Source organism: Idiotropiscis lumnitzeri, chromosome 18 (assembly GCF_059441095.1).
Source record: "Idiotropiscis lumnitzeri isolate Australia: NSW breed Sydney's pygmy pipehorse chromosome 18, RoL_Ilum_1.0, whole genome shotgun sequence".
Lineage (NCBI taxonomy): Eukaryota > Metazoa > Chordata > Actinopteri > Syngnathiformes > Syngnathidae > Idiotropiscis > Idiotropiscis lumnitzeri.
In genome coordinates, this window is record NC_142408.1 from 13,641,966 (window position 1) to 13,664,787 (window position 22,822).

Below are 22,822 nucleotides of genomic sequence, written 5' to 3' on the forward strand. Positions count from 1 at the left end.
TGACCTTCGACGGACCCTGGAGGACCCAGCCTAATCTGGTACGCAGAGCTACGGGTCCGCCTGGGGTGCCCCGTCTGATTGGCTCGACAGGGGTAATCAGGTGTGGGTGGTCGTACCCAGTAAGCAACAGTGGCCTGGCATTGTGAAAGGGCTTGATTGGTAACCCAACCAAATGAGGGTACCTCCGTTGGAGTCGATCCACCATGTAGGACTGGTCTGCCAGACCAAGGCGTATTGCAGTGAAGGCTTTGGAGACTTTGAAACTGGTCTTGGGGTCAGCAGCGGGAGAGATGCGGAAAGACACCGTCGAGCCCCGGAGAGTCTGAACATCCTGTCAAATGGCTCGCAGTGGGAGGTCCTCCCTCGTGCCTTGTATGTCCAGGTCCCGGGCAGCTGCTGACAGGAGCATTGTCCTCTCTGACCCGTCGTCCAGGATGGCATAGGTAGTTATGGTGCGGTTGCCGTGAGAAGAAGCACTTGAGCGACCTTCAGTAAGACCCTGTTTCCCTCTCGGGGGCGGTCGATGTACAGGACTTCAGTAGTGGGGCTACTTGCTGACTGGTTTCGCTGTTCGAAGGTCTGTGTTGTTTGTCGTTGACTTCATGAAGGACCTGTAGATGCTTTCTTTGACACAGGCTGCAGGGCTTCTTCAGATCAAACTGGGCTGCTAGGTGATGCCTTGCACAGCGCCAGCACCTCTTGTTGTTCTTTATCCAATCTGTGAGTTCTTCTCTGCTCAGCTTGGTTACTTTGGCGCACTGACTAAGAAAGTGCTCTTCATTCTCGCAGAAAGGGCAGTTAGGGCTTGGGCCTCCCCTTCTTCCTTGGTGAGTCCTTCACCGGTGCGCTGTTCTCTGTGCTCTTGGCGCCGTGGAGAACGGCAACAGTTCGCTGTCCTTGGCGGCTCTCGAACTTGGATGCTTGCTTCTCTTTTGCCCCTCTGGATGCTGTTGGCCCATCGAAGTCCAGACACCACGATTCATATTTGAGCCACTGGGCCAGATCAAGCAGAGTGGGAACATTGCCTGCTTGTCAGAAGGTGCACCAACGGAAGTCTGCTCGCTGCTCTGGAGGTAGTTTGCTGAGCAGTCTCACCACATGAGAGGCGCAGCGGAGTTCGACGTCGCCAGCGGTGCCCAACGTCCTCAGGAGACCGACCAATGCTTGGACATGAAGGGCAAACCGTTCGAAAGCTGCGGTGTCACCACGACGAACATCGGGTGAGTCGAGGACACTTGCAATTTTCTTGAGGGCTATTTGGTGGGGCTGACCAAACTTCTCGTTGAGGGCTAACATGGTGTCTGTGTAAGGCGTAGGTGAGTTGATGTTGGAATCGGCAATCAACTTGGCCTCTTCTAATTTCAGATGATCAACCAGGATTTGGTAATTGAAGAGCTCTGTCCCTCCCACTAGTAAGAGGTTCTCCAAAGCCATCTTCAAGCGTGCAAACTCACATGGATCACGGTGGCTGAAGTAGGGTATGGAGGGGCGTGGCCCTTTGTAGCTCTGGATCCTGGTGCCGTGGAGCTGGAGTCTCCCAGCCTTGTCCTGGCGTCCCGTAGCTTTGCTGTGTGGGTGCTGGCAAGTACGTTGACTGTTGAGGAGTACAGGTCGCAGCATAGGATGGACATCTAGGAGGTAGATGCTGTGAGTGCGCAGGCGGGTGGAGGTTTGGAGGCTGCTGAGGTGCATAAGCTGCGGCATGAGGTGTAGCCCTAAACGGTGAGGGTTGGTACGCAGGCTGGTGCTGGAGTTGTGGCGGTGGTGCCGTAGCAGCTGGATGCTTTGGCCTCTGGGGTAACGCCCACTTGATTGTCGGGAGGTGCTGCGAAGGTGAGAAGCTATGACTCCACTTGTAGTGCTGTGACGCAGTGGAAGAGGAAGCTAGATGAGGGTGGCCAGGCTCTGCGCTCAACTGCTGGGATTGGCGGCGCAACGGCTGACTGCTGACCTTGACTGGCGACACTTCGCAGTGGCTAGATGCGTGTCTCTTCATCCTATGTAACTCTGAAATCAGCTCTTCTATTTGCTCAGTCATCGTTGGAGTCGGCGGGTTGTCACAGTCTGCTGTGTCAGGCCATGGCGGGGGGTCAGGCCAGTCCTCTTCATCTTCATCTACCGAGTGGATGGGACGGAGGTCATGACTGCTGACGGAGTGTGACATAGCTTGTTGAAGACTGAGGACTGTGTTGGTGAGCCTCCTCATTTCAGGCTGAACTTCTTGGAGTGCAGCTACATCGGAATGAAGTGCTTGCTGTGGTTGATGTAGCACGACCTTCCCTTTATGGATGTCCTGTGTGTCGTCTCTCAAGGCACGTTTGTGCGGCACAGGATAGGGGGAGTGTGGTTCTCGGACTTCCTCCCTGGGATCTCCCTCGGTATACTGCAGGTGGGCTAGCTGGGAATCCGGACTGTATATCCTCCGCACTGGGTGGTACAGGTCCGCCTCGTGGAGGTCAGCATCCCGCCTGTGGTGATCCGTAGAAGGAGTGGGGGAGGAGTGAGGGGGGTGTCTTGGTCTTGGCTGCTCCCTCTTCGTGAGATAGCCGCTCCTCTTTGTACCCATGCCTGTCTCGCTGCCTGTGCCCGATATATTGGACATGGTAGTTGTCTAAGTGGGTGGGGGGGCGTGTCTGACGCGTCGGTCGTGCTCCACAATCTTCGAACTCCATGTTGATCAAGGGTAAAGAGAGCATCCGGCTCGAAGGACCACAATGTTGGAGAGCCTCGGGGTGGACTGTATAGGTGACTTGGTTCAAAGGGGGTATGCTCTTTTCACCCCTGGGTGTCGGTCAGAACACAAGGATGAGTCCAAGATGTGGGTTGGTGGGTTTAATGGCGTATCTTCAATCAACATGCAATAGCACAGGCAACAGGCGGACAAACATGGGCACAGATGAAAATGAGGTGGTGATGGACTCATGCATGCAGGAATGCATGTGAGCGAGCGAGAGTGTGAGGGAGAGTGGGAAGCAGTGAGCGTGTGAAGCAATGAGCGGGTGGGAAGCAGTGAGCGCGTGTGTGTGTGTGTGTGGTTTTGCGGTCAGGAACGCACATGGACACTGAGGCATCGAACACGTCACATGCTAGCGGTGGTCGGCTAACAACTGCTGCGCAACAAGCAGTTGTTGGTAACCCGTATGTGGGCGCTTCTCGCGAGAGCTCAGCACCGACGCGACTCCAATCACACAACAGGCACACAAACGATGACGACATTCAACCTAGGAACCTTTCTAACAGTGAGGGAGCAACAATGGAAAAAGCTCAATCCCCTCTGAGGTTCCTCAAGTATCGTCTGGTCAGTTGACCTGTGGTACAGAGCAGGCGCGGGGAGATAAGGTGGGTCAAAGATTTAATAAATAAATAAAATAACTCTAATGTGTACAGGGAGCCAGTGAAAGGAGGCCAGACTTGTAGTTTAGTGCTCCAGGCTATGAGGTCCAGTAAGGAGGCAAGCAGCAGCATTTTGGTCCAACGGGAGACACTTGAGGCCTCCCATTGAGGCCAAAATCAAGTCAGTTTCAGTATTGTTTCTAAGAACCTTTGTGAAGCGGAACTTAACAACAGCACCCATTTTCCAGTTATATATATATATATATATATATATATATATATATATATATATTAAAAAAAGACAAAAAATACGTTGCTACAGCAATTTCTATGAATTAGGCTTACTTTGGTCCAGAAACATGGACTGTCTAGCGCATCAACATCAGGTGTCAAATTCTGAGTAGCAGCCGATTTAAGAATGTCATTCAAGTGATAAGTGGTCATGAGTGCGCACCCCAGTGGACAAAAGTATATTGTGTTTTCTTAACCCCGTGGAACAGATTTTGTCCCCAAGAGGGTCCGTTTCTGATCGGACCAGTCTGACACCCCTGTTTTGAACAATAAATGGATGCATTCAACTAACTCACAAAGCTGCCATACAGCCAACACTTTGATTCCATGGTGTAGTGAAGTGGTAATCTCAAAAAACTGCTTCATGACTCTCATCATTTTAACTTCCAAAGTCACTCAGGTCAAGTCATTTGAGTTGTCTGTTTATGCTGGCATTCTGGTTCCAATGGGAAACACTGACAAAATTCACTATTCGATAGAAATCTTGTGCAATACAAACAAATGCCATTAAAGATATAAAAATACCCGATTTAAGGCATGATTTTATAGCATTTACAGCAAGGTCTTTAAACAGTTTTAAAACAAGAAACTTTTAAACATAATTTATTGAGAGAGAGAACAGGCGCAATGAATAGCAATAACTCTGTGTTTACAATAAACAAATGCAGTTTTTCCCCCCCAAACCTCATAATATTAGAACCTACAGCCACCACTTGCTGTAGGCGTAAGAAGCAGACTTACAGTGGATGACATTCAATAATTTTCAACAAAAACCCGGGTGTGCTGAAATTAAATAGTTCCTGCATCCTTCTTCTTTCTTTCTGTGCTCTAATTAAATAAGTGTGCCGTCAATTAGTGGTCAAATGTGGAATTACACCCAATGTAGACGTGATTTAGACTAAAACAGAGCTATTAACAGTACAAAAAAATGTATTTTTGAAATTGTGGGACTGCAAACCTTGACTACCGCAATGGAGGGGGTTTGCGGCCTAATGCCTATTTTAAGTGCGTGTGCATGTATGAAGGTATGCATACCTAGCAACTTCACCAGAAGAGAATGGGGGTATTTCTCCAAATGTGCCATATAATTCTTCAGGTTGTCCAGAAGGAATCGGATTTCCCGTTCATTCTGGGTCTTTAAAAAGAAGCGCTTATCATTCCTAAAATGTAAAGACACCAAAGAAAAGTACATCTCAGTTGAGCCAATTCAGTCTTTTATTTATTTCCCAGGTTTGTTAGTACAACGTAAGTAAAATGCAATCTTATGAGGGCACAATACAGAATGAACAGTAGGATAGTCCCAAGCTTGGATAAATGCAGAGGGTTGCGTCATAATGGGCATCTGTCGTAAAATGTTGCAAGTTAAAAGATTGATGGAGCTAATAACTAGGATTGGCTGCCAATCAGTCCAGGGTGTACCCCGCCTTCTGCCCGAAGACGCTGGGATAGGCTCCAGCCTGGCGCGAACCGAGTGAGTAGAAGCTGCTTAGATAATGGATGGAGGTAAGAGGGAAGGAATGAAGGCCGCTAGTCTTCGAGAGAAGGAAGCAGTCAAGAGACTTTAATTGAAAAAGATGAATAGACTGTGGTGAAACATAATGGGCTAAGCCAAAAGGGAAAAAAAGAGAGGTTTTGTATGCAAGTTTTAATCATTAATTGTACTTAATATGTGTTACTTGGTCCAATTAGCATCGACGAAATACAACCAGCTGCCAGAGACATACAGTAGTGCATTAGTAAAATTGTTTAGCAGTGAACCTTTGCGAATTCACCTACTTACTGATTTTTTTCACACAAACTAATCTATTCAATGTTTTTGTGTTCAGATTCATATTTCATGTGAAGAAAAAAAAGCAAATAAGGGACTGGAAAAATAACAAAATACAAAATCAACAAAAAAATGCGAGACTGGCAGGAGGACAACGGTCGTAGACATCGACCTTAGACAAGGACAATGAACCAACAAGAACAAAAAGGAAACAGGGAGCTAAATACAAACACATTAACGAGACAATGAAGAACACCAGGACAAGACAAAGGGTTGGAGGGACCTGATTGGTTGACACTAGGGAATGGGATGGCATGCACAGGTGGACACAATCAGCTGACAAGACAAAGGAACACAAGGAAAAACCTAAAACTAAATACGAAACCAAAATCAACAAACAGACCATGATAGTTTTACTGTACAGTCACAATTCCTTCATTGGCCATGGCTAAGATTGCTGAACTTGGGCAAACATGCTTGAGAATACTTTAGTTTTTTACCCAATAAACAGTATACACATTGTATCAAAAAAAAATTAAATAGGCATATTTCTGATGGTGTGGCCAAGCCCCCCCTTTAGCTTCGGGAGAGAAAAAAAAATCCTGCGGCTGTGTCTGGTGACTCACGTGAGGAAGAAGTCAGCCTTGCTTTTGGAGTTGCTGATGAACTGAAGGTAGAACTTGTCAGAGCAGAGCGACTGCTGATACTCCTGGTCTGTTACGCCTAAAGATCCCCGTAGATTAGCAAACACTGGGCCAGCAAATGTCTTCAACGTAAAGCCCTACACACATCATGTACATGTAAGTTGGCGAAAAAAATAAATAATAAATAAATCATTGGGTTATTAATGGGAATGAGACACGCACATACCTTATGAATCTGGGTGTACTCTGCTCTGAAATCCTCTTCTAACAGTTGATTCTAAAGTAAAAAGGTGTTGTGTGAGAAAATGTACTTTCATCAAAGGTAATGTTAGACATTTTCTAATTCATTTGGCATACCAGTGGCAATAACCCATCATTAATCATGTTATTTTGTTTAAAAAATAACATGCTATTAACGAGAGGGAACAAACAACGTGCCGCTCTCTTGTTTTCAGTCCAAGTAGAGAAGAGACATTGTTGTCTTGTTTTCAACTATAAACATCACTACAGTTCCAAATATGCTTTGTTCAGTTTTGAACAATGCTTTTCTTGTGCCTTTCTGATGCAGGAAGCTCTCTGTCGTACACTGCATGGCCCCGGGAGTGTGTATTGTTTTTTGGGGTCTCTGCACAACACAACAAACAGGATAGACAATCTGCGGAGTCAGCAGGCTGTGCTCCGCTGGGATTATCTGTAGCAGCGTGTGTTTAGCAGAATTGTGTTACAATTATGACTGTCAGTTAAGCACTTCAGGGATGGACACTGTCTTCAATTTAAGGGATTTTTTGGGACTACATTTATGGGTAAATGTGTGACTAGCAATTTGGAGTCAATTTCATTAAAGCTGTCTGGGAACTTGTCACACCCATTAGTCATAACATGATAAGTAAAACTGATAATTTACGACAACAATAATGGATAATTAAGGGAGGGTGACAGCATCATGCCAAGTGTTCATCGATTGCACTGGAAAGGAGCCCGATAGCTTCAGGCTAAAGGAGCCTTTTATTGAGCCATTCGCAGTTTCACTGGGCCGAGTTTACCTAGACTTGCATTTGGTTTTAAAATGAAGCAAATCAGATACTGAATGAAACGTTAGATAAATAAGAACTGTCTCTAGCTACGCCGATGAGGAATGTCTATTTATCAAATTAAGACGATGAGCTACCAACCGTCGAAGAATTATTTTTGTCCACATTCACGCTTGATTATTGATGGGGCCAACAACAAAGAGTACGTCAATGTGTCAATTTATTTTCCTATGACTCAACTACATCAATCTGTGCTCGGTAAGTCGGCTCTCTGAATGGAAGATAGTCATTTTAAGTAATTTTATTAAATAAAATAATCTAATGCATTAGTACTAAATATATGTAGAGACACGTTTGTAGTTACCAACCCGCTCGTAGGCAGCATGGCCCAGTTTCATGTTGCTCTTAAGAAGCCTTGTGGTAGTAATATTAATTTGGGGAGTTTACAGTTTTTAGTTGTTACTAGCAAAATGTCTCTATATACTTATAGTACCTAACGAGCAAGAAATGGGCAATCCTCTCTTAAAAAACAAGATCCAACCGCTTACCTAAAGGACTACGTCCGAGACTGGTTGATAGTTAAACACACTCAGTCACACGGTCACCATCACTTTTTATGAAGCACTTACATTCTGTCTATGTACAGTAGATGTCATATAAAAAGTTCCTGAAGTGCATGATTAGCTGACCCATACTCACAGAGGATGCTTGGTCAGTGGTGGTCTGGATTGATGAAGACAAGCCCTCCTTCATCATGCAAGTCAGGCTGTAGAACTCGTGCTGTTCATCAATCTCAAATAAGCCCAGAAGCTCCCACTGCCGTCTCAAACCGCCCCATCTTTTTCTCTTCAGTGTGCCCGAGTGCTTTCCAAAGCCACGAGGAGCCACCGACCTCTGCATCTGACATGGAGAAATAATTAACAAATAAAAAACATCAACCATGAAAATTGCACGGTGAGAGCAGACAAGATTTTCAGGTTTCTAGATTTGCTCTCGGTTGAAGAAATGTAAGGAGCAGAAAGAAGGCATCAAGGGTAGCGACAAACACAAAAGAGCGCTGAGTGCTAGTTGAGTCTTTAATAAGGTAACCATGGCGACCATTGCAAAAGGAATAATTCCTGGGCTGAGGTGAACAGAATAATGCTGTTGTCCAACCAACAGAGTTATCAAAACACACATTTAGATGCTATTATATTTCAAACACACAATGAAACGAGCAGAAAAACAATAAAATCATGTTATGTAATGGGTTCAACCATTATTAAAGATGAAGCTCAACAAGAACCTGTATATAATATTTCCACATTATGCTCATCTTTAAGTAATCATGGCATTTTCTTGATGCTCAGTAATACGGAGCATAAAATTGTCCCACAAAAATGCCTTTCGGAGCCGGTCACATCTCATGCGAGTGAACAACTCATCACCCCGGCCCAAATACTGCCCAAGCAATAAAAAAGTATGGATTTTGTTACCAAGACCATCACGAGAGGAGCTAGGACATTAAACGAGGCAGACGCCAAAGTGGGAGTCAGATTTTCAACTTTTTTTCCATTCTTTACCTTCAAATGTTTTCTTAAGTTCTCTGTTAATGTGTTTAAACACACATTTGAGTCATTTTTGTAAGCTACTTTGGTTTTCTCTGCTTTGCTTTTGAATGTTGTTAACCGTTGTGTTTGTAAATGCTTGCAGGTGTTGTGTCTCTGCTTGTGTGAAGCACATTGAGTAACTTTGTGTATAAAATGTGCCACATAAATAAAACTGCCTTGTCTTGTCTTGATCAGAAAGCCGCTGTATTTTACTAGTCAATTATTGTACGGCCCTGTGGATGTGAACACATCGTCAAACAACAAATACCAATAACAATGTCAACAAATTAACCAAGCATTCAAGTATGCACTGGTTGTAGAGAATCTAATGTTGTAGTGGGGTGGAAGTTCAGAATGGTTCCTTCACAGACACTTTCAAAAATAGGCAGCTAAAAACGAGGTTGTTTGATTTCACACCTGATGGGTGAGCAAGCGCTCCAGAAACCAAAGTATCGGTATACAAACAATTGTAAAGTCATTTCCCATAATATATGCCCTTTAATTCATTTTGACTGTGAATTCAGCACAACTCTTTGTGTAACAAAAAAAAAAATAGACATTCAGTAGGATATTACGCTTGTTGTTGGTGGTAGTCAGCCTGCCACTGAGTGCCAGTCTAGTTGGTAGAGCTATTGTGTCGGACCCTAGCAACGAGCATGATGCAACACTTGCACATGTGAGTCAGATTAGTTGTTTGATCCTGAAACAGTCATGTGTGTGCTTATAATCTTGTCTGATTTTGCTTGATGGTTTGAATGCATTATAAATTTAAGACACTGTGGAGTTTAAAGTGATGGAATTGGAAGCGTATGTGGAAGACAAACAGCAGACCAGGAGGGAACAGACGAGCATCTGTGCTCAAATGCGGGCAAAAACGTAATGTGGCCTTTGAGCCATGAGGACTCATCAGTCATCAGTGATAGAGAGCGACCATGACAAAACTATGGCGCACTATGTTTCAAATAAACAAGGCTTTCATGGCCACCGGAACAAAGCGTAAATGTAGCATAATTATGACACTGACACGTTTCGTCATATTCGCCCCTCTTGGATCAACCTCCACATACACTAAAGAGAAGAACATTTGACCAAAAGAAGAATACACTGGTTCCTTGAGATGAAAGTTAAATTCATTTTGTGACCACACTTTTAAAGACTTGTATCTTAAAAACAATTGTTCACTACTGAAATGAGGTAGCGCCACTAACAATATTTGCTCTGTAATATTCTGTTATAAAAAGAGAGCAAGTAACCTAATTACACACAGAAAAACGAAGAAATTCACCAGTGGCTCAGGCCCAAATTCACAAAGAATGAACGGCTGCTGATGACTGCATTTTTCATCACTGAGGATATTGTGCTAATGATTATACCCGTGCAAACATGCCCACAAAGTTTGACAGCTGAGTACAGTTTGCACCTGATTTCCTCCCGGTTGCATTAAGTCACATATGGCAAAGTATAAATGAGGACCCCCAAGAACTCCAGGGCAGTACAATGGTAGTTTGGAAGAGAACGGTTAAACGATCTGAATGCAACCTTGGGGTCCAGACTGAGGAGGTGTAATTAGGACAGGCAGAAGGAGGCAGAAGAGGGCTTGCCTATCATTTAACGGCAGGTCATTTCACCGGCAGAAAAGGCTTGATCCCCTCTGAGATTCTGCTTAGTCCGCGGCACCTCTAGTAGCGTCTGGTCTGCAGAGATGTGGCACCGGGCAGGTGCATAGGGGGGGGGGGGGGGGGGGGGGAGTAGCTCAGAGAGGTAAGCTGCGGCAAGGCCATTATAGATTTGAAGACAAAAGTATCTTAAAACGAACTATAAAATGCACTGGGAGCCAGTGAGGAGAGGCCAGAATGGGGTTTAAGTGCTCCCTCTTTCAAGCTCCAGTTAGGAGGTGAGCAGCAGGATTCAGGACCAACTGGAGATGCTTGAGGGAGGACTAGCTGACTCCAAAATGAAGTGCATTACAGTAATGGAGCAGAGATGTAACGAATGCATGGATTACTGCTTCTGAGTTTTGTTGAGAATGAAAGGTCTTTACCCAACCAGCTGCTGAAGGAGAAAGAAGCTAGATCTGACAACAGCATTCATTGATTTCCCAGTCCAATTTAAATCACTGACCAAATTAAAACCCAAGTTGGAGACTGTTGGCTTTAGATGCCATGCGGCCCAGGTCAACAGGGTGGAATCTAGAAGGATCATTGGGATCGAATACCATAACCTCTGCTTTCTTTTTGTTTAATTTTTTTTTTTCAAAATTCTGCGACATCCAGGGTTTGGTTGCCTCTAGACAGGACAAAAATGGTCTTAAGGAGAAAGCGTCCTTTTTGCTCAGACATCTGACTGTCATCTGCATAACAGTGGAAGGAAATATCATGTTTTGAATGAAAATTGCAAGTGCCGCAAAATAGAACCCTATGGAACATCATAGGACAGAGGGTCAGAGTGGGACACGGCTAACACAAAAGTCCTGCCAAATAGGATCAAAACCGTTCTAGAGCGCTACCACTAATGGACTGGGCACAGGAAACGAGCAAGAACAATCCTGTGATCCACGCTGCAGTTAAATCCAACAAAACAAAATGCACATAGTATCATTTGCCAAGAGAATATCATTAAAAACACGTAACAGGGCTGACTCTGTGTTATGTATCTTCTTGAAAACTGACTGGAAACCCTCTATGACATTATGATCATCCAAGAAAGATTTTAACTACGTGTGCACCACTTTTTCTATCCAGAATTTTAGAAATAAAAGGCAGTGGCAAATAATTGTGCATGTTTTTGAAGGCAACAAATGTTACGTTCATCAGGGCTCATTCAATGACAGAATGTTTAGAAAGCGTCTGCCAAAGGTTCGTGATTTTTCTTGCCATAAAGGAACAAAATTTCCTTCACACAATAAAAGTACAGGCGACCGTCTGGCAAACATTTACGACCTTGAACAAACTGACGTAAACACTTATTTCTCTACCTTTGCCATTAGATGCTATTGTTCGCTCCTCAGTCGGATAAGTGCTTTAGTGACATCTGTGCACATTGAGTGGATTCTGAACATGTTCAAAATACCTTTGTGACACGAAAAAACATTACAAACCATAAAAAGTAGTTTTTGTATTTATAGTCGTTTGGTTGTTTTGAATACACAATGAGGAATTCTCTTTTCTGTTTAGTTTGAAAGTACACTTCAGCTGGGAGTGGCATTACGCATCTATCCATCCTTTATCCCAATCGCTTATCCTCACGAGGGTCGCTCACCCTTTATGGTACTTTATATTGACAAATTGCTCACCATTTGCCAAACTGCTGCTTATTGTGAAGTAAGATGAAATGAGCTTCCGATCAGGATGTAGCACCCGTATCTTAAGTTTCTGATGGCAAATCAAATAAGAAAAAAAAACAGTTGTTTGCATTTCGAAAAACTTTAGTCAAACCTGGCATCAATGTCACTTTTTTCATGATATAAGCAGAGATCAAATGAAAGATTATTTTTGATAAAAAATAGTCTGTCACATGTAAACCCGTCAGAGCTGCTGCCTCTCAGCAACCAGATGTGAGCCTACAAAGTAGAAAAGGCCCTTTGATCTGCTGTATGCTCATGCTAAGAAGGCATACTCAAGCCAACCCACTCCACCCACTTGGCAAATCTGATCAAAATTCAGTATTCCTAGTAGTCCCAAGAAACCGTTTTGAGACGTCAGTTTTTAGTTAGATAACGAGGGGGCACTAGTCTGAGAGTAATCTGTTTGCATTACAGTTTAAAACTAAATTACAAAAACAGTTTAACCAAAGGATATTTGCCAATGAAATTACATGTTAGGAGCCACTCTTCAAAACCTGCCCAACAACTGTCTCATCCATTTATCTTATTAATCAGTTAGCACAAGTCTTCATGCAGCTCTTCAGTTGGAGCTGTTTTAAGTCCCATCCTTCTGCCCTAGAAACCGGAAATATCGGGACTGAAGGAGCGCAGGCATGTCACGTTGGCATCCGCGGTGATGAAGTACTGTGAACACCTCATGCCTTAAGAGTATCACAGGACTACTGGTGCTCTGGTGCGGCCAACACAACGTGAAGATCATCTGAACTCCACTACCAAACCTTGTGGTCTCGTACACTTCAGAACAAAGACCAGAGGAGGCCAATTTCTCCTGGCCCCTTTGCATCATGTCCACCATCTCTTCCAGCTCCTTCCCTCAAGTTGTAACTAGCGAACTGCACACCAAGACGAGCAGAAATTCAAATAGCTTCTTGCCATTGACTCCCTCAACAGTTGACTCAAAAATCCATAGTGGAATTTTGCAAATTTTATGCCAATTTGCACATGCTTTTGTGTTTCATCTGCACAATTGTCATTGAATAATTGTTACTGAACTACTGGCACACTTTACTTTGCCCTTGACTCTGCATCGTTTGTAAAGCAGCAACTGTTGGGTAGTACTGCACTAATGGTATACTGTATTTACATTGCTTAGAAACGATCTATGAAAGTGGTACATCTTTTACATGAATATGCTCTTTTTAATATAGTTGCAATACAAAAGTGGCTCAACCTACCAGAGACAAATTCCTTGTACGCTTTTAAATACTTGGCCAATAAAGAGGATTCCAACGGCAGCCCGATCCTCAGCCATTGAAACTTGTTCTATGGGCATGGATGTCCCCTCTGTGCCAGGCAAGGAGCCAAAGCAGTTGAATTTTTGTAAACGTAAATTTTTTTTTTTTTAGTGGGAACCAGTATAGGTTTAGACAATATAGGACTACGGTACGACTGCATATGCAGAGATGTAAATGAAAATGATGAATATTCTATTAGTTTGGATCTCAATCTACAGAAAGCGTTTGGCACAAGAGATCTTGGAAAATTACTTATGAAGTTGGAGAAGTATGGGATAAGGGGTGTTGGCTATTCATGGCCAGAAATCTATTTGGAAAATTACAGCAATATGTGAAAATGAATAATATTGTGTCAGAGTTTTGAAGGGTTACTCATAGTGTACCACCAAGGTTATTGTAGTTTTGTAATTTTGATTATAGTTAGTTTTTATTTCATTTTTAGTTTTGTTTCTTGAATTTAGTTACATTTTATTTTGTTTTGAGTTTTGTTTTTTCAAATTAGTTTTAAGAGTGGCTGTATTAGTTTTTATTAGTTTTATTTGTATTTATTTTTCAAAAATGCTTAGTTTTAGTGTTAGTTTTGTTTTTTTAAAAGATTTTTTTACTTGTGTGCAAGATTAGAAAAACACTATGGTAAGTATTGTGTAGTAAAAATTCAACAAAATATTTCCAAACATTTTGCCAATACAGGGTACCGTTTTAACAGGCCACAGACTTCGAATTACAACAAGCGCAAGAGCATGATACCGCTTCTAAAGTTAGATTATGTGTATATGTTTTGCATATATGAAACAAAAAAGGAGAGTACTCTTTACCTCGCCTTCCATTTGGGGTTAAATGACAAAAGCAGCCAAGCCATTTGAGCCAAAGATAGCCACACTCGTCTCCTAGGAGTAACGTCATCTGCTGGCTCTTTTATTGGCTGCGGCTTGTTGACGTTGCCTGTATGCGACGCACATTTCGAGGATGTCAACTCCCAGACAACTGTTCGACCTTTTTTTGGCCGTGCAGTAATATTGAAATAAATACATTTAAAATCAACCCCATAGGCTAGTGTCTTAAATAAACTACCAAAGATGAAAAGGGAATTTTTTGCTATAGTTATAGTTAGTTTTGTAAATGTAAAATGTCATTTCAATTGTTAGTTTTTTTTTAAAGCAGTTTCGTTTACATTTTATTTCGGTAACGAAAATGTTTTTTGAATTTTAGCTTTATTTATTTCCAGCCTGGGGGTCCCGCCGGAAGAATCGAAAGAAGCGGGTGATGATTGCTAAAACTGCTTGACCTCAACCTGAATAAGCGGTAGAAAACCGATAGATGGAAACTGCGCAGGTCACTGTTGTTCTTTTAATACTATGACTGGAAATGGTCAGTTTTCAAAAAACAAATATTTTGCTGAGGTAATTTTGACAACCACCTTGTAGCAAATGTATACAATCATAAATTGATTTCTGTATATTCTTAACCAACAGTTAAGTTTTCGAGATATGGGTGGATTCTCACAATTTATGGTCCAGGAGTGTGACAGAGTCCAAAAATAAACTTGTTCAAAACAAAAAAGTGCTTTAAATGAAACCTTTCTGTATTGTACTACGAAGAAAAAGTTAATTCACTGCACCTTTTGTTTGAAAATTTGAGCACGGACGACTCAAGTAAAAAATTACTTTCAAATTAATCATTGTTACACTTGAACAGATTCACTACCTGCATACAAGGATATTCAGTTGGAAAACTGGTACAAATTACCAATTGTATGTAGAAAATTAACTCAGAATGGTGAACAATGGCCGTAATAGACTCGTTTCCTATAAGGGACGTAGACACCATCAAATGATAAGCGCTGTGGTCGCAACATATGGAATGCTTGCAGCTGAACTGTGTATCTTTTAAATGCTGAAAGAATACTATCGATCGCGTTTTACCAATGAAGCTGGACACTGAACACACACACGTCTTATTTAGTTGCTATATAATTTCTTTAAAAAAAAAAGTTTATTGTAACAACATTTTTTGAAACAGATGCATTTGAAAACTATAAAGGGTGTGTAGGCATGTTCTGAAGACGAAGTGGTCCCGACTGTTTTTCACCACTCAAAATACTTAGCAGATTCTCACAGAAATTACAGACCAAATATCAGCCGAGTTCTTTGTTTTTTTTTTTTCTCTGCAGTATGTTGGCAAAAGAGTAAACAGAGAAATATGGTGATTGATTGTAACGGGAAGAAAACATTGACTCTCGAAGCGGGGTTAAACACTGCACTGGACCATACATTGTCAGAACCAGCCAGATGTCACCCGCTTAATACTTAGTAATGACTGATTAGATCATGTTTATGTTTGGGTGTTTCATTTATGTTTGGTTAAATCACGGGAAGACAAAGTCATGCAAGATAATCTTCCCTGGATAAGAGGAACCAATGCTAGTCAAGATTAATCGCAGTCCATGTTAAGTAAAGATAGTACACAGGTGTAAATGACAAGCTTGGAAAGATATTGTTTGAAAACCACTGTGGAAGCTGCTTCTGCCGTACGGGTGTTGCACATTCTTGGAAAAATACATAACCAATCTTCACGCTCACAGCAGACCAAAACATTACTCTTCTACCTTCTTGCTGACATCGCAACCTTGTTGGGACATCCCCCAATCATCCGGAACCATCCAAAGTACCATGGCATTCACCAATGGATAAAGCCTGAGCCCTCCCAGAGTCAGCTGGGACAGGCTCCAACTCCCCTGTGATTGTAATGTGGTAAGTGGTATTAAAATATAGGAAGGACATTTTATTGGGGGATAAAAAGTCAAAAGAAATTAGCTCTTCGTGATCCTAAATATACAGTCTAACCTGTGAAACACGCTCAAGTTACATAACTTAGTTGGTCTTGCATGTCTTGTCCCGGGACAGGCTCATTACTTTTCATTAAATGTAACACTTGATGGCAACAGCACAATAAAAACTCAGAAGAAGGGAGTAAATAGGGCAAGAGGTGGAAGGCCTTACTGATCAAGTCAGCTCCAGAGTAGGAGCTTGTATTTTGTTTTTCCACTCTAGCCCCCAAAACAAATAACAGCAGACGGTCTGCAGTGAAAGCATCTCAAAGGAAAAATGCAAACGTTTGGTAATGTCAATATAGGTCACAGGCTTGGTGCACTTATTGCAAGGAAAGGATTAGCAACTGCAATTCAAATTGTATAAACTATCCATCCACCATTATCTATTCCGCTTCTCCTCACAAGGGTTGAGAGAGTGCTGGAGCCTATCCCAGCTATCTTCGGGCAGTAGGTGGGATACACCCTCGACTGCTTGACAATGGATTCTAATTTTTTTGTTTCCAAACTATATGGGATTTTGTAGCAAATAATTCCCTGTTCCAGGTTGGGTGTCATATCCAGATGTAAATACCTCCAGCAAAACTCTTTATCACTTTTCAATCTGTGAACCGGGATGGCATTGCGACACCCTAAGAGGAAGGGACAATATGAGTAGAGCATAGCGCTAATATTGTGTGGTGGGAACAGCTATTCAATGTCAATCACTTCTCCGACTAATTTAGGTGCAGATGAGTGGATGTCCGGAAGGCTAAAGGGATCACAAGAGCACTCAGCAATCAGCTTGGATTCAGACCATGCGACTAAATCTCACAGGTATGCGTCTTGGGCCCACATGTGTCCAGTTAGCTTTTTTTTATATGACTAGCCAAAGATTGGTACGGAATTCCCTAAATAATTACAACTACATTCATTTGGAGTTCCAACATAGAATAAAAGAATCTCCCCCATTTAATCATACTTTCAAAACTTAAATCTTAAATCCAATCGATACTGTACTCGGAATTGTTAGGACAAGAGGTTGACATCTTCTCAGGGAACTTAACCTTTCAATCACAGGATTGGGAAGGCACAGGATCAAAAGTTCATAGGAGCAGGATTATTTAGTGGTGAGAAAACAAACAAACAAACCCCAAAAAAAATCCTCGGAGAGATGTGCAGCCATTTCTTAATTAGCTGCCTTCCAAAATGGAAGTGGTATGGGAATGTTCGCCTTTCTGAACAGGGGCAGAACGGGACTTGGAGTCGTTTTCACCTGGAGCAGGACGGGACAGAGATTATTTATTTTACACTATGGTCCAGGATGGGATTTTTTTTTTTTGTGATAGTGGGATGAGACGGGAGGGAAAATCCACTCCCGTGTCACCCTTCATCATCCAATCAAATTAGTTTATTTGGTGTGACGTATTCTTCATGAGCAACGTCAGTCTTCCGCAGCGGAAGCCCACACACATTTCACTCCAAATGACGAGCAGGAAAGCCGATAGTTTGAAATGACCAGAAACACAGTCATTAAAAACCAAGCAGCAGATGACACTGAAAACAATTATTTTAAAAGAAGACAGGTTCACCGCTCTCTGCCAATTGTTCATTCCACTATGTGTTCAGGTTCAGCCCACCTCAGAAATGCGCTTGAAGCGACTACTGACCAGTCTCAATTGCTGGTACAGCAGTGAGTCTGAATTTCCAAATTAAAATAGTGATACCAGCAAAAAAAATTTACACTCTTCCATTAGAAGGCAGATGCTTTGTAAACCTGTGTATCCACCTGTCACCATTTGAATTACAGTCATTGCTTGAGTGATGGTGGAAGCTTGAGTTTTATGGCAGCTTGATTAACAAGTCTATCACGAAAACCGTGGTCCCAATCATGATTCGCCCCCACCTGAGCTGGATGCAAATCAGGCATGGAAGGCGAGATCATTTGACCCAGATGGAAGGACAAATCAACGACCCTAAAGTGCTTGATGGCCTGCTGGTTCGGGACAGAGCAGCCCTTACATCCCGCTACACAAAATTAGCCTTCTTTGGACAGATGTGAAACAAGTACAGTAAATGGCAATATCACTTTCCTGAGAAGGAAACAACAAAGATTGCCATCCATATGTTGTCTTGAACTGCGACCTATGACCAAGCAGATGAGCAAATGTGGGTGTTATTTTATCAAGGGAAGGTGAAATGACCCACAAGATGGGTGCTGGTGGCGTACTTGAAGATTGCCTTTCATGCCTCGATTCACTTGCTCTGTTTAGCTGCTGGATTGGGGAAGAAGGGCTGAAAGAAGCTGTCAGAAGCAGTCTTAGTTGAGAATTTTCATTGAAAAACCAGGTTGGAGGGTTTGCCGTGAATTCCAAAGATGTTCTTGAGCAAAAGGTTGTCTATCTCCAAGAGGAAAGCAACTTTGGCTGAGTGGTGAAATAAACCACCTTGGAGAAACGATCCACCACATTAGCTAAAACATAATGTCCCAAACACAGAGAGCCCTGTGATATGAGACTTGGGGTGGAACAGGATGGGAAATGGATGACACAGACAAACAGGAGGACAATGCAACACCTCATTATGAGCACAAACGGATCATGCGGAGATAAATTCTGTAAAATCCTCGCAAAGTCCGGGCCACCAGAAATTCTGGGCTATCAGTAAATAAGTGCAGACAATCCCCAGCAAGCACGATATTTGGTCAGCTTTAGGTTCATGTTCATTTTTAGCAACCACATGCACAGTCATCGGCGGTTTTATTGGATGGCAAGCCTTAACAAATGCTTTGACCCCCCATTTGCCACCTTTGCTGTTGGCTATGATTCTATCGATACTAGATTTAAAAAGTCATTATAAATGGATGCTATATTACCTTCATAGTGTTTAAAAAGTTAAGTTTACAATTTACCCCTACTCTGAACCACCCCTGCAGTGTTGTGCAATTTTGCGTTGACAAACTCATAAACTCAACTTCTCAAATTCACACAGCATGACAGCGAAGGTAAGAAATAATAAACCAGTTCCTTACGAGGTACTTTAACATTGTTACAGTGCTTAAAAATAAATAAATCTTTCTATTCTTAAAAAAAAATTAAGTTAAATTAAAAAAAAAAAAAAAAAATCAATTTATCCATTTTTCAAAGCGCTGCTCCTCAGGGTCGCAGGTATGCTGCAGCCTATGCCAGCTGCATTCGGGCAGTAGGCGCGGTACACCCTGAACTGGTTGCCAGCTAATCACAGGGCACACAAAAGACCAATCACAACTTGATGCTGTCAAATTATACATGTGGAGCAAAGCTAACCATTTTGGGTCAACAAACGGTCCAAAAACATGCTTGTATGTGCTTATTTTAGTTTTCTTTAGCAGTTATTTTCCTCCAATTGAATTAATCTGATTTCACAGTTTTCTGCATAAAAGAATGCTTGATACCTGAGAAGAGTGAAATATATTTCATAATGCAAGTGTGCATAGTCGATACAGTAATTGACGGTTTAATTTCAAAACGCATGAAACATTTAACAATAAAAATGTTAAGGCCTATTTACTGCCTTAAATTTAAGTTGCATCATAATTTACAAAATGTCAGAAATGCTAGCACAAGCTGCAAAGTTTAATCAAAGTTGTATGTTCCATCAATAGTCTATATCAGAGGTATTCAATTAAAAGTCACAGAGGTCCACGACTAAAATGTCTTCCAATTAAAAGGTCTGAACCAAAGTCCGACTTCCCTTAATGTCTAGCCTATGTTCATATTTTTACATAGTTTCAATATTTAGTCATTTTCAACAGAGCACACTTATATACTAAATATTTAGCAATGTTCCCATTAAACACCTTTGCCAGTCAAAAAAATATAAGGTGTTTTCACATTCAAGAAAATGTGGCTCCAGGAATTTAAGGGTGCCACTTGCAGAAAAAAACTGAAAAATATCTCCCGCAGAAATATATCAAGTGCTAAGCATTGAGTTAACACATTTTACCTTTTTTTTTTTTTTTTTTTTAAATCAAAGAGTTATCAGCCTAAAAAAAAACCGGAAAGCCTACTTATCCAAACAGGTCAACATGTTCAGTACATAAATCAAAATGGCTGTCCTCATGAAAAACTAATTCAAAATTATCTTTGACAACACCTTTTCTTTTGAATATTTTTTTAACATCTCTTAATGAGAAAAATTAGTTTGTGACTGCCCTGCCAGTGACTTAAATCTGGGTTGGAACGGAGTCAGGGCCATTGGGATTTGGTAGATTATTTCACACATCTGGCCTTTGTGTTTTCCTTTAAATAATGTTTGTGCAACCGTATTGAAGCACTCCTTCACAACTTCCCCATCAGTGAATGTTTTTTTTATGTTTCCTCAAAATCCACGATACTTTTAGTGAACATTCGTTTGCATGCCGCTGGGCTGTAAACGAAAATGTAAAAATCTCTTATACTGCACTCGAAGTTCGATGTTTTTGCGTGCGCTCACCTCAAACCTCAGCGGATAACTTTGCAAAAAAGGGCGGTGCTTTGTTTCGTAGTGGCGCTTCACAATTTTGCGACGGTTTCGGAGCATATGATGCACACTGGTTTTGAATCGGCTCCAGCCAGAACGAAACTAAATTTCTCCGTCCATTCATTTAAAACAACACGCATCGACCTTGCTAACTTTTTAGCAAAGCATACTGTCAGCAGCACTCTTTTCCGGTCTGCTACGCAATTGGCAGTGGATCGTAAACAAAAGATTTGATTGGCTCAAATCAGTGATGCCTTTTCCGTATTAACTAGAATTGCAGCGCCAACGTTTGCGAATGCGCCCTGAAAAAAATTCATCGTAGAGCGGTCATGGGTTCGGTCCGAACCATCGCGCGGTCCGCCATTTGGTGATGCCTGGTCTATATTATTAATTTACGCGTACCCGAAGAATTTCGACTGTAAGATAACACCTGCCTGCTAGAGCAATATGCTGCGATTTACATGTGATCCAACTAGTCGACTAAATGCAACCACGACCGCTGAGTGACTAGTCAACTATCAAAATACTGTAATGATTTGTTTCTTAATTGAGAATTTTTATTCAATAGTCAAGACAGGCAGGATTAGTTTCCAACGTTAAGATATGTTAATCACATATGTTAATCACGTGACATGCATAAAACTTGTCGGGGAAGCTGAAATTAAAGACTGAATTCGAGTGTGTATATGTGCGTGCATATGGGGTTGGGGTATCTCTCCTGCAGTGGCATCATGCACGGACGGACGCTTTTTGTTTCTCGGGGGTCGACAAATTTTATGAATAAGGCCAGAGGGTGGAGGCTGGAACCGTACAGAGATCGCGGCCGGCGGGGGACTCACCGGCAAAAAAGGGTCAAGTGCCCATCTCTGTAAATAAAGTAATACACTTTTTTTTATTATAATAAATAAATAACAATAATCTTGATCAGATTTGATGTTCTAGTCACAAATTTTCCCGAAAAGTGTGATACTTTCCTTTTATAAAATTTACATGAAGATGTACAAAGCTGTCATATTGATCTTGCCTGGCTTGGAGCTCATCTCTACACCATTACACTTTCGATTCTAGAATCGCCCCTGGTTGCGACAAATAGTAATGTAATTGCTTTAAATGTTAATGTTGGACTATCAGGATAATAATTCCTACCTCCAAGCCAAGTGCCTCTGTACTCTGACACCACTTTGTTTTTGTAACCGTAGGCTGTACTGCGTTATAATCACGGGTCTCGAGAGTGCAATTAGATCTCATGTGACATTTGTTCAAAACAATGCCTATAGGTCTCCCCTGTGAAAAAATATATTATTCAACGCAACTCGTTTTAAGGCAGCTATAATCCTGAAGGAAGTCAACTCTGCGTGTTTAGTTAGGAAAAATGCGATTCCTGACGTTATCACTTTACGATGACGTGTTTACAACTCTTGAAAATTAGAGTTAACAACACGGATCTGTCATTTGATCTTCAACTTCGAATTACACATTCTTTATTCAAGATACATTTTTTGAATAGACAAGTCTTACCTGACTGCTGTGCTGGACGAAGAATAGAATGCGCGCGCGCGCGCGCGTGTGTCACTGTCACATGTTAGTCAACAGCGTCATGGTGCGAAGCGCAGCCTGTTCCATCGGCGACACAATATCCAAAAGTACGGCTGAGGGATGGGATTCATGTTAGCGGCGTAGTTTCCGCCGTTGGGGAGAGGGAAAGAGGATACAAACATAGGCCTCACAATCAACAGTTTGTCAGACTGGTTTTATTTAAATGATTTCTTGATTGAACAAGTCTGGAGGCAATCAGGCTTGGGTGTGGTCAGTGAAAATGTACTCAGCCGGGGAAAAAAGGGATTAGCCGCAGTTAATTCGTGATTTAAAAGGGAGGACAATTTCACTTTCTTTTTTTTTTGCTTAATGATTCAGGGGCGCAGCCAGACATTTTAAAGAGAGGGGGGGGGGTGTCAATACCTCAGTGACGCCTACCGTGGGGTGGCTGTGCCTTCGTTTCATTCTGACCACGCAGTCATTTTTTTCCCATCATATAAAATTCACCCCGAAATACCCACCACACTCATTATAAAGCACAAACAAGTCAAAATAAAAAGCAATATTTTGCCGAGGCTAGTTTTCTACAAGTAGATACTGCCATTTATTTTTAAATGGCTTTGCTTTTATTTAATGTCTGAAAATGTTCTATCTCAAGCACTGATTCATTAGCGAACAACTAATCAAGTGGTCAATTGTCACCAATG

The 22,822-nt window shown here is 41.9% G+C and overlaps 1 protein-coding gene across 4 annotated transcripts in view; it reads right to left on the reverse strand.

Annotated features, from left to right (window-relative positions):
- The window catches only part of pip5kl1 (phosphatidylinositol-4-phosphate 5-kinase-like 1), a 30,626-nt gene extending 8,330 nt beyond the window's left edge, over positions 1 to 22,296 (reverse strand). The window contains exons 1-5 of one of the 4 annotated variants that reach the window (XM_088280964.1): positions 22,098 to 22,296; positions 7,767 to 7,961; positions 6,263 to 6,313; positions 6,019 to 6,173; positions 4,660 to 4,784 (exon numbers count right to left, since the gene is read on the reverse strand). In XM_088280964.1, the coding sequence (XP_088137090.1) occupies positions 4,660 to 4,784; positions 6,019 to 6,173; positions 6,263 to 6,313; positions 7,767 to 7,823 (388 nt within the window). In that variant the 5' untranslated portion in view covers positions 7,824 to 7,961; positions 22,098 to 22,296. Of the gene's footprint in view, positions 1 to 4,659; positions 4,785 to 6,018; positions 6,174 to 6,262; positions 6,314 to 7,766; positions 7,968 to 21,725; positions 21,890 to 22,097 lie in introns of those variants that run through there. The other 3 variants (XM_088280963.1, XM_088280961.1, XM_088280962.1) reach the window with 3 other exon arrangements.
- Positions 22,297 to 22,822: the final 526 nt, after the last annotated feature.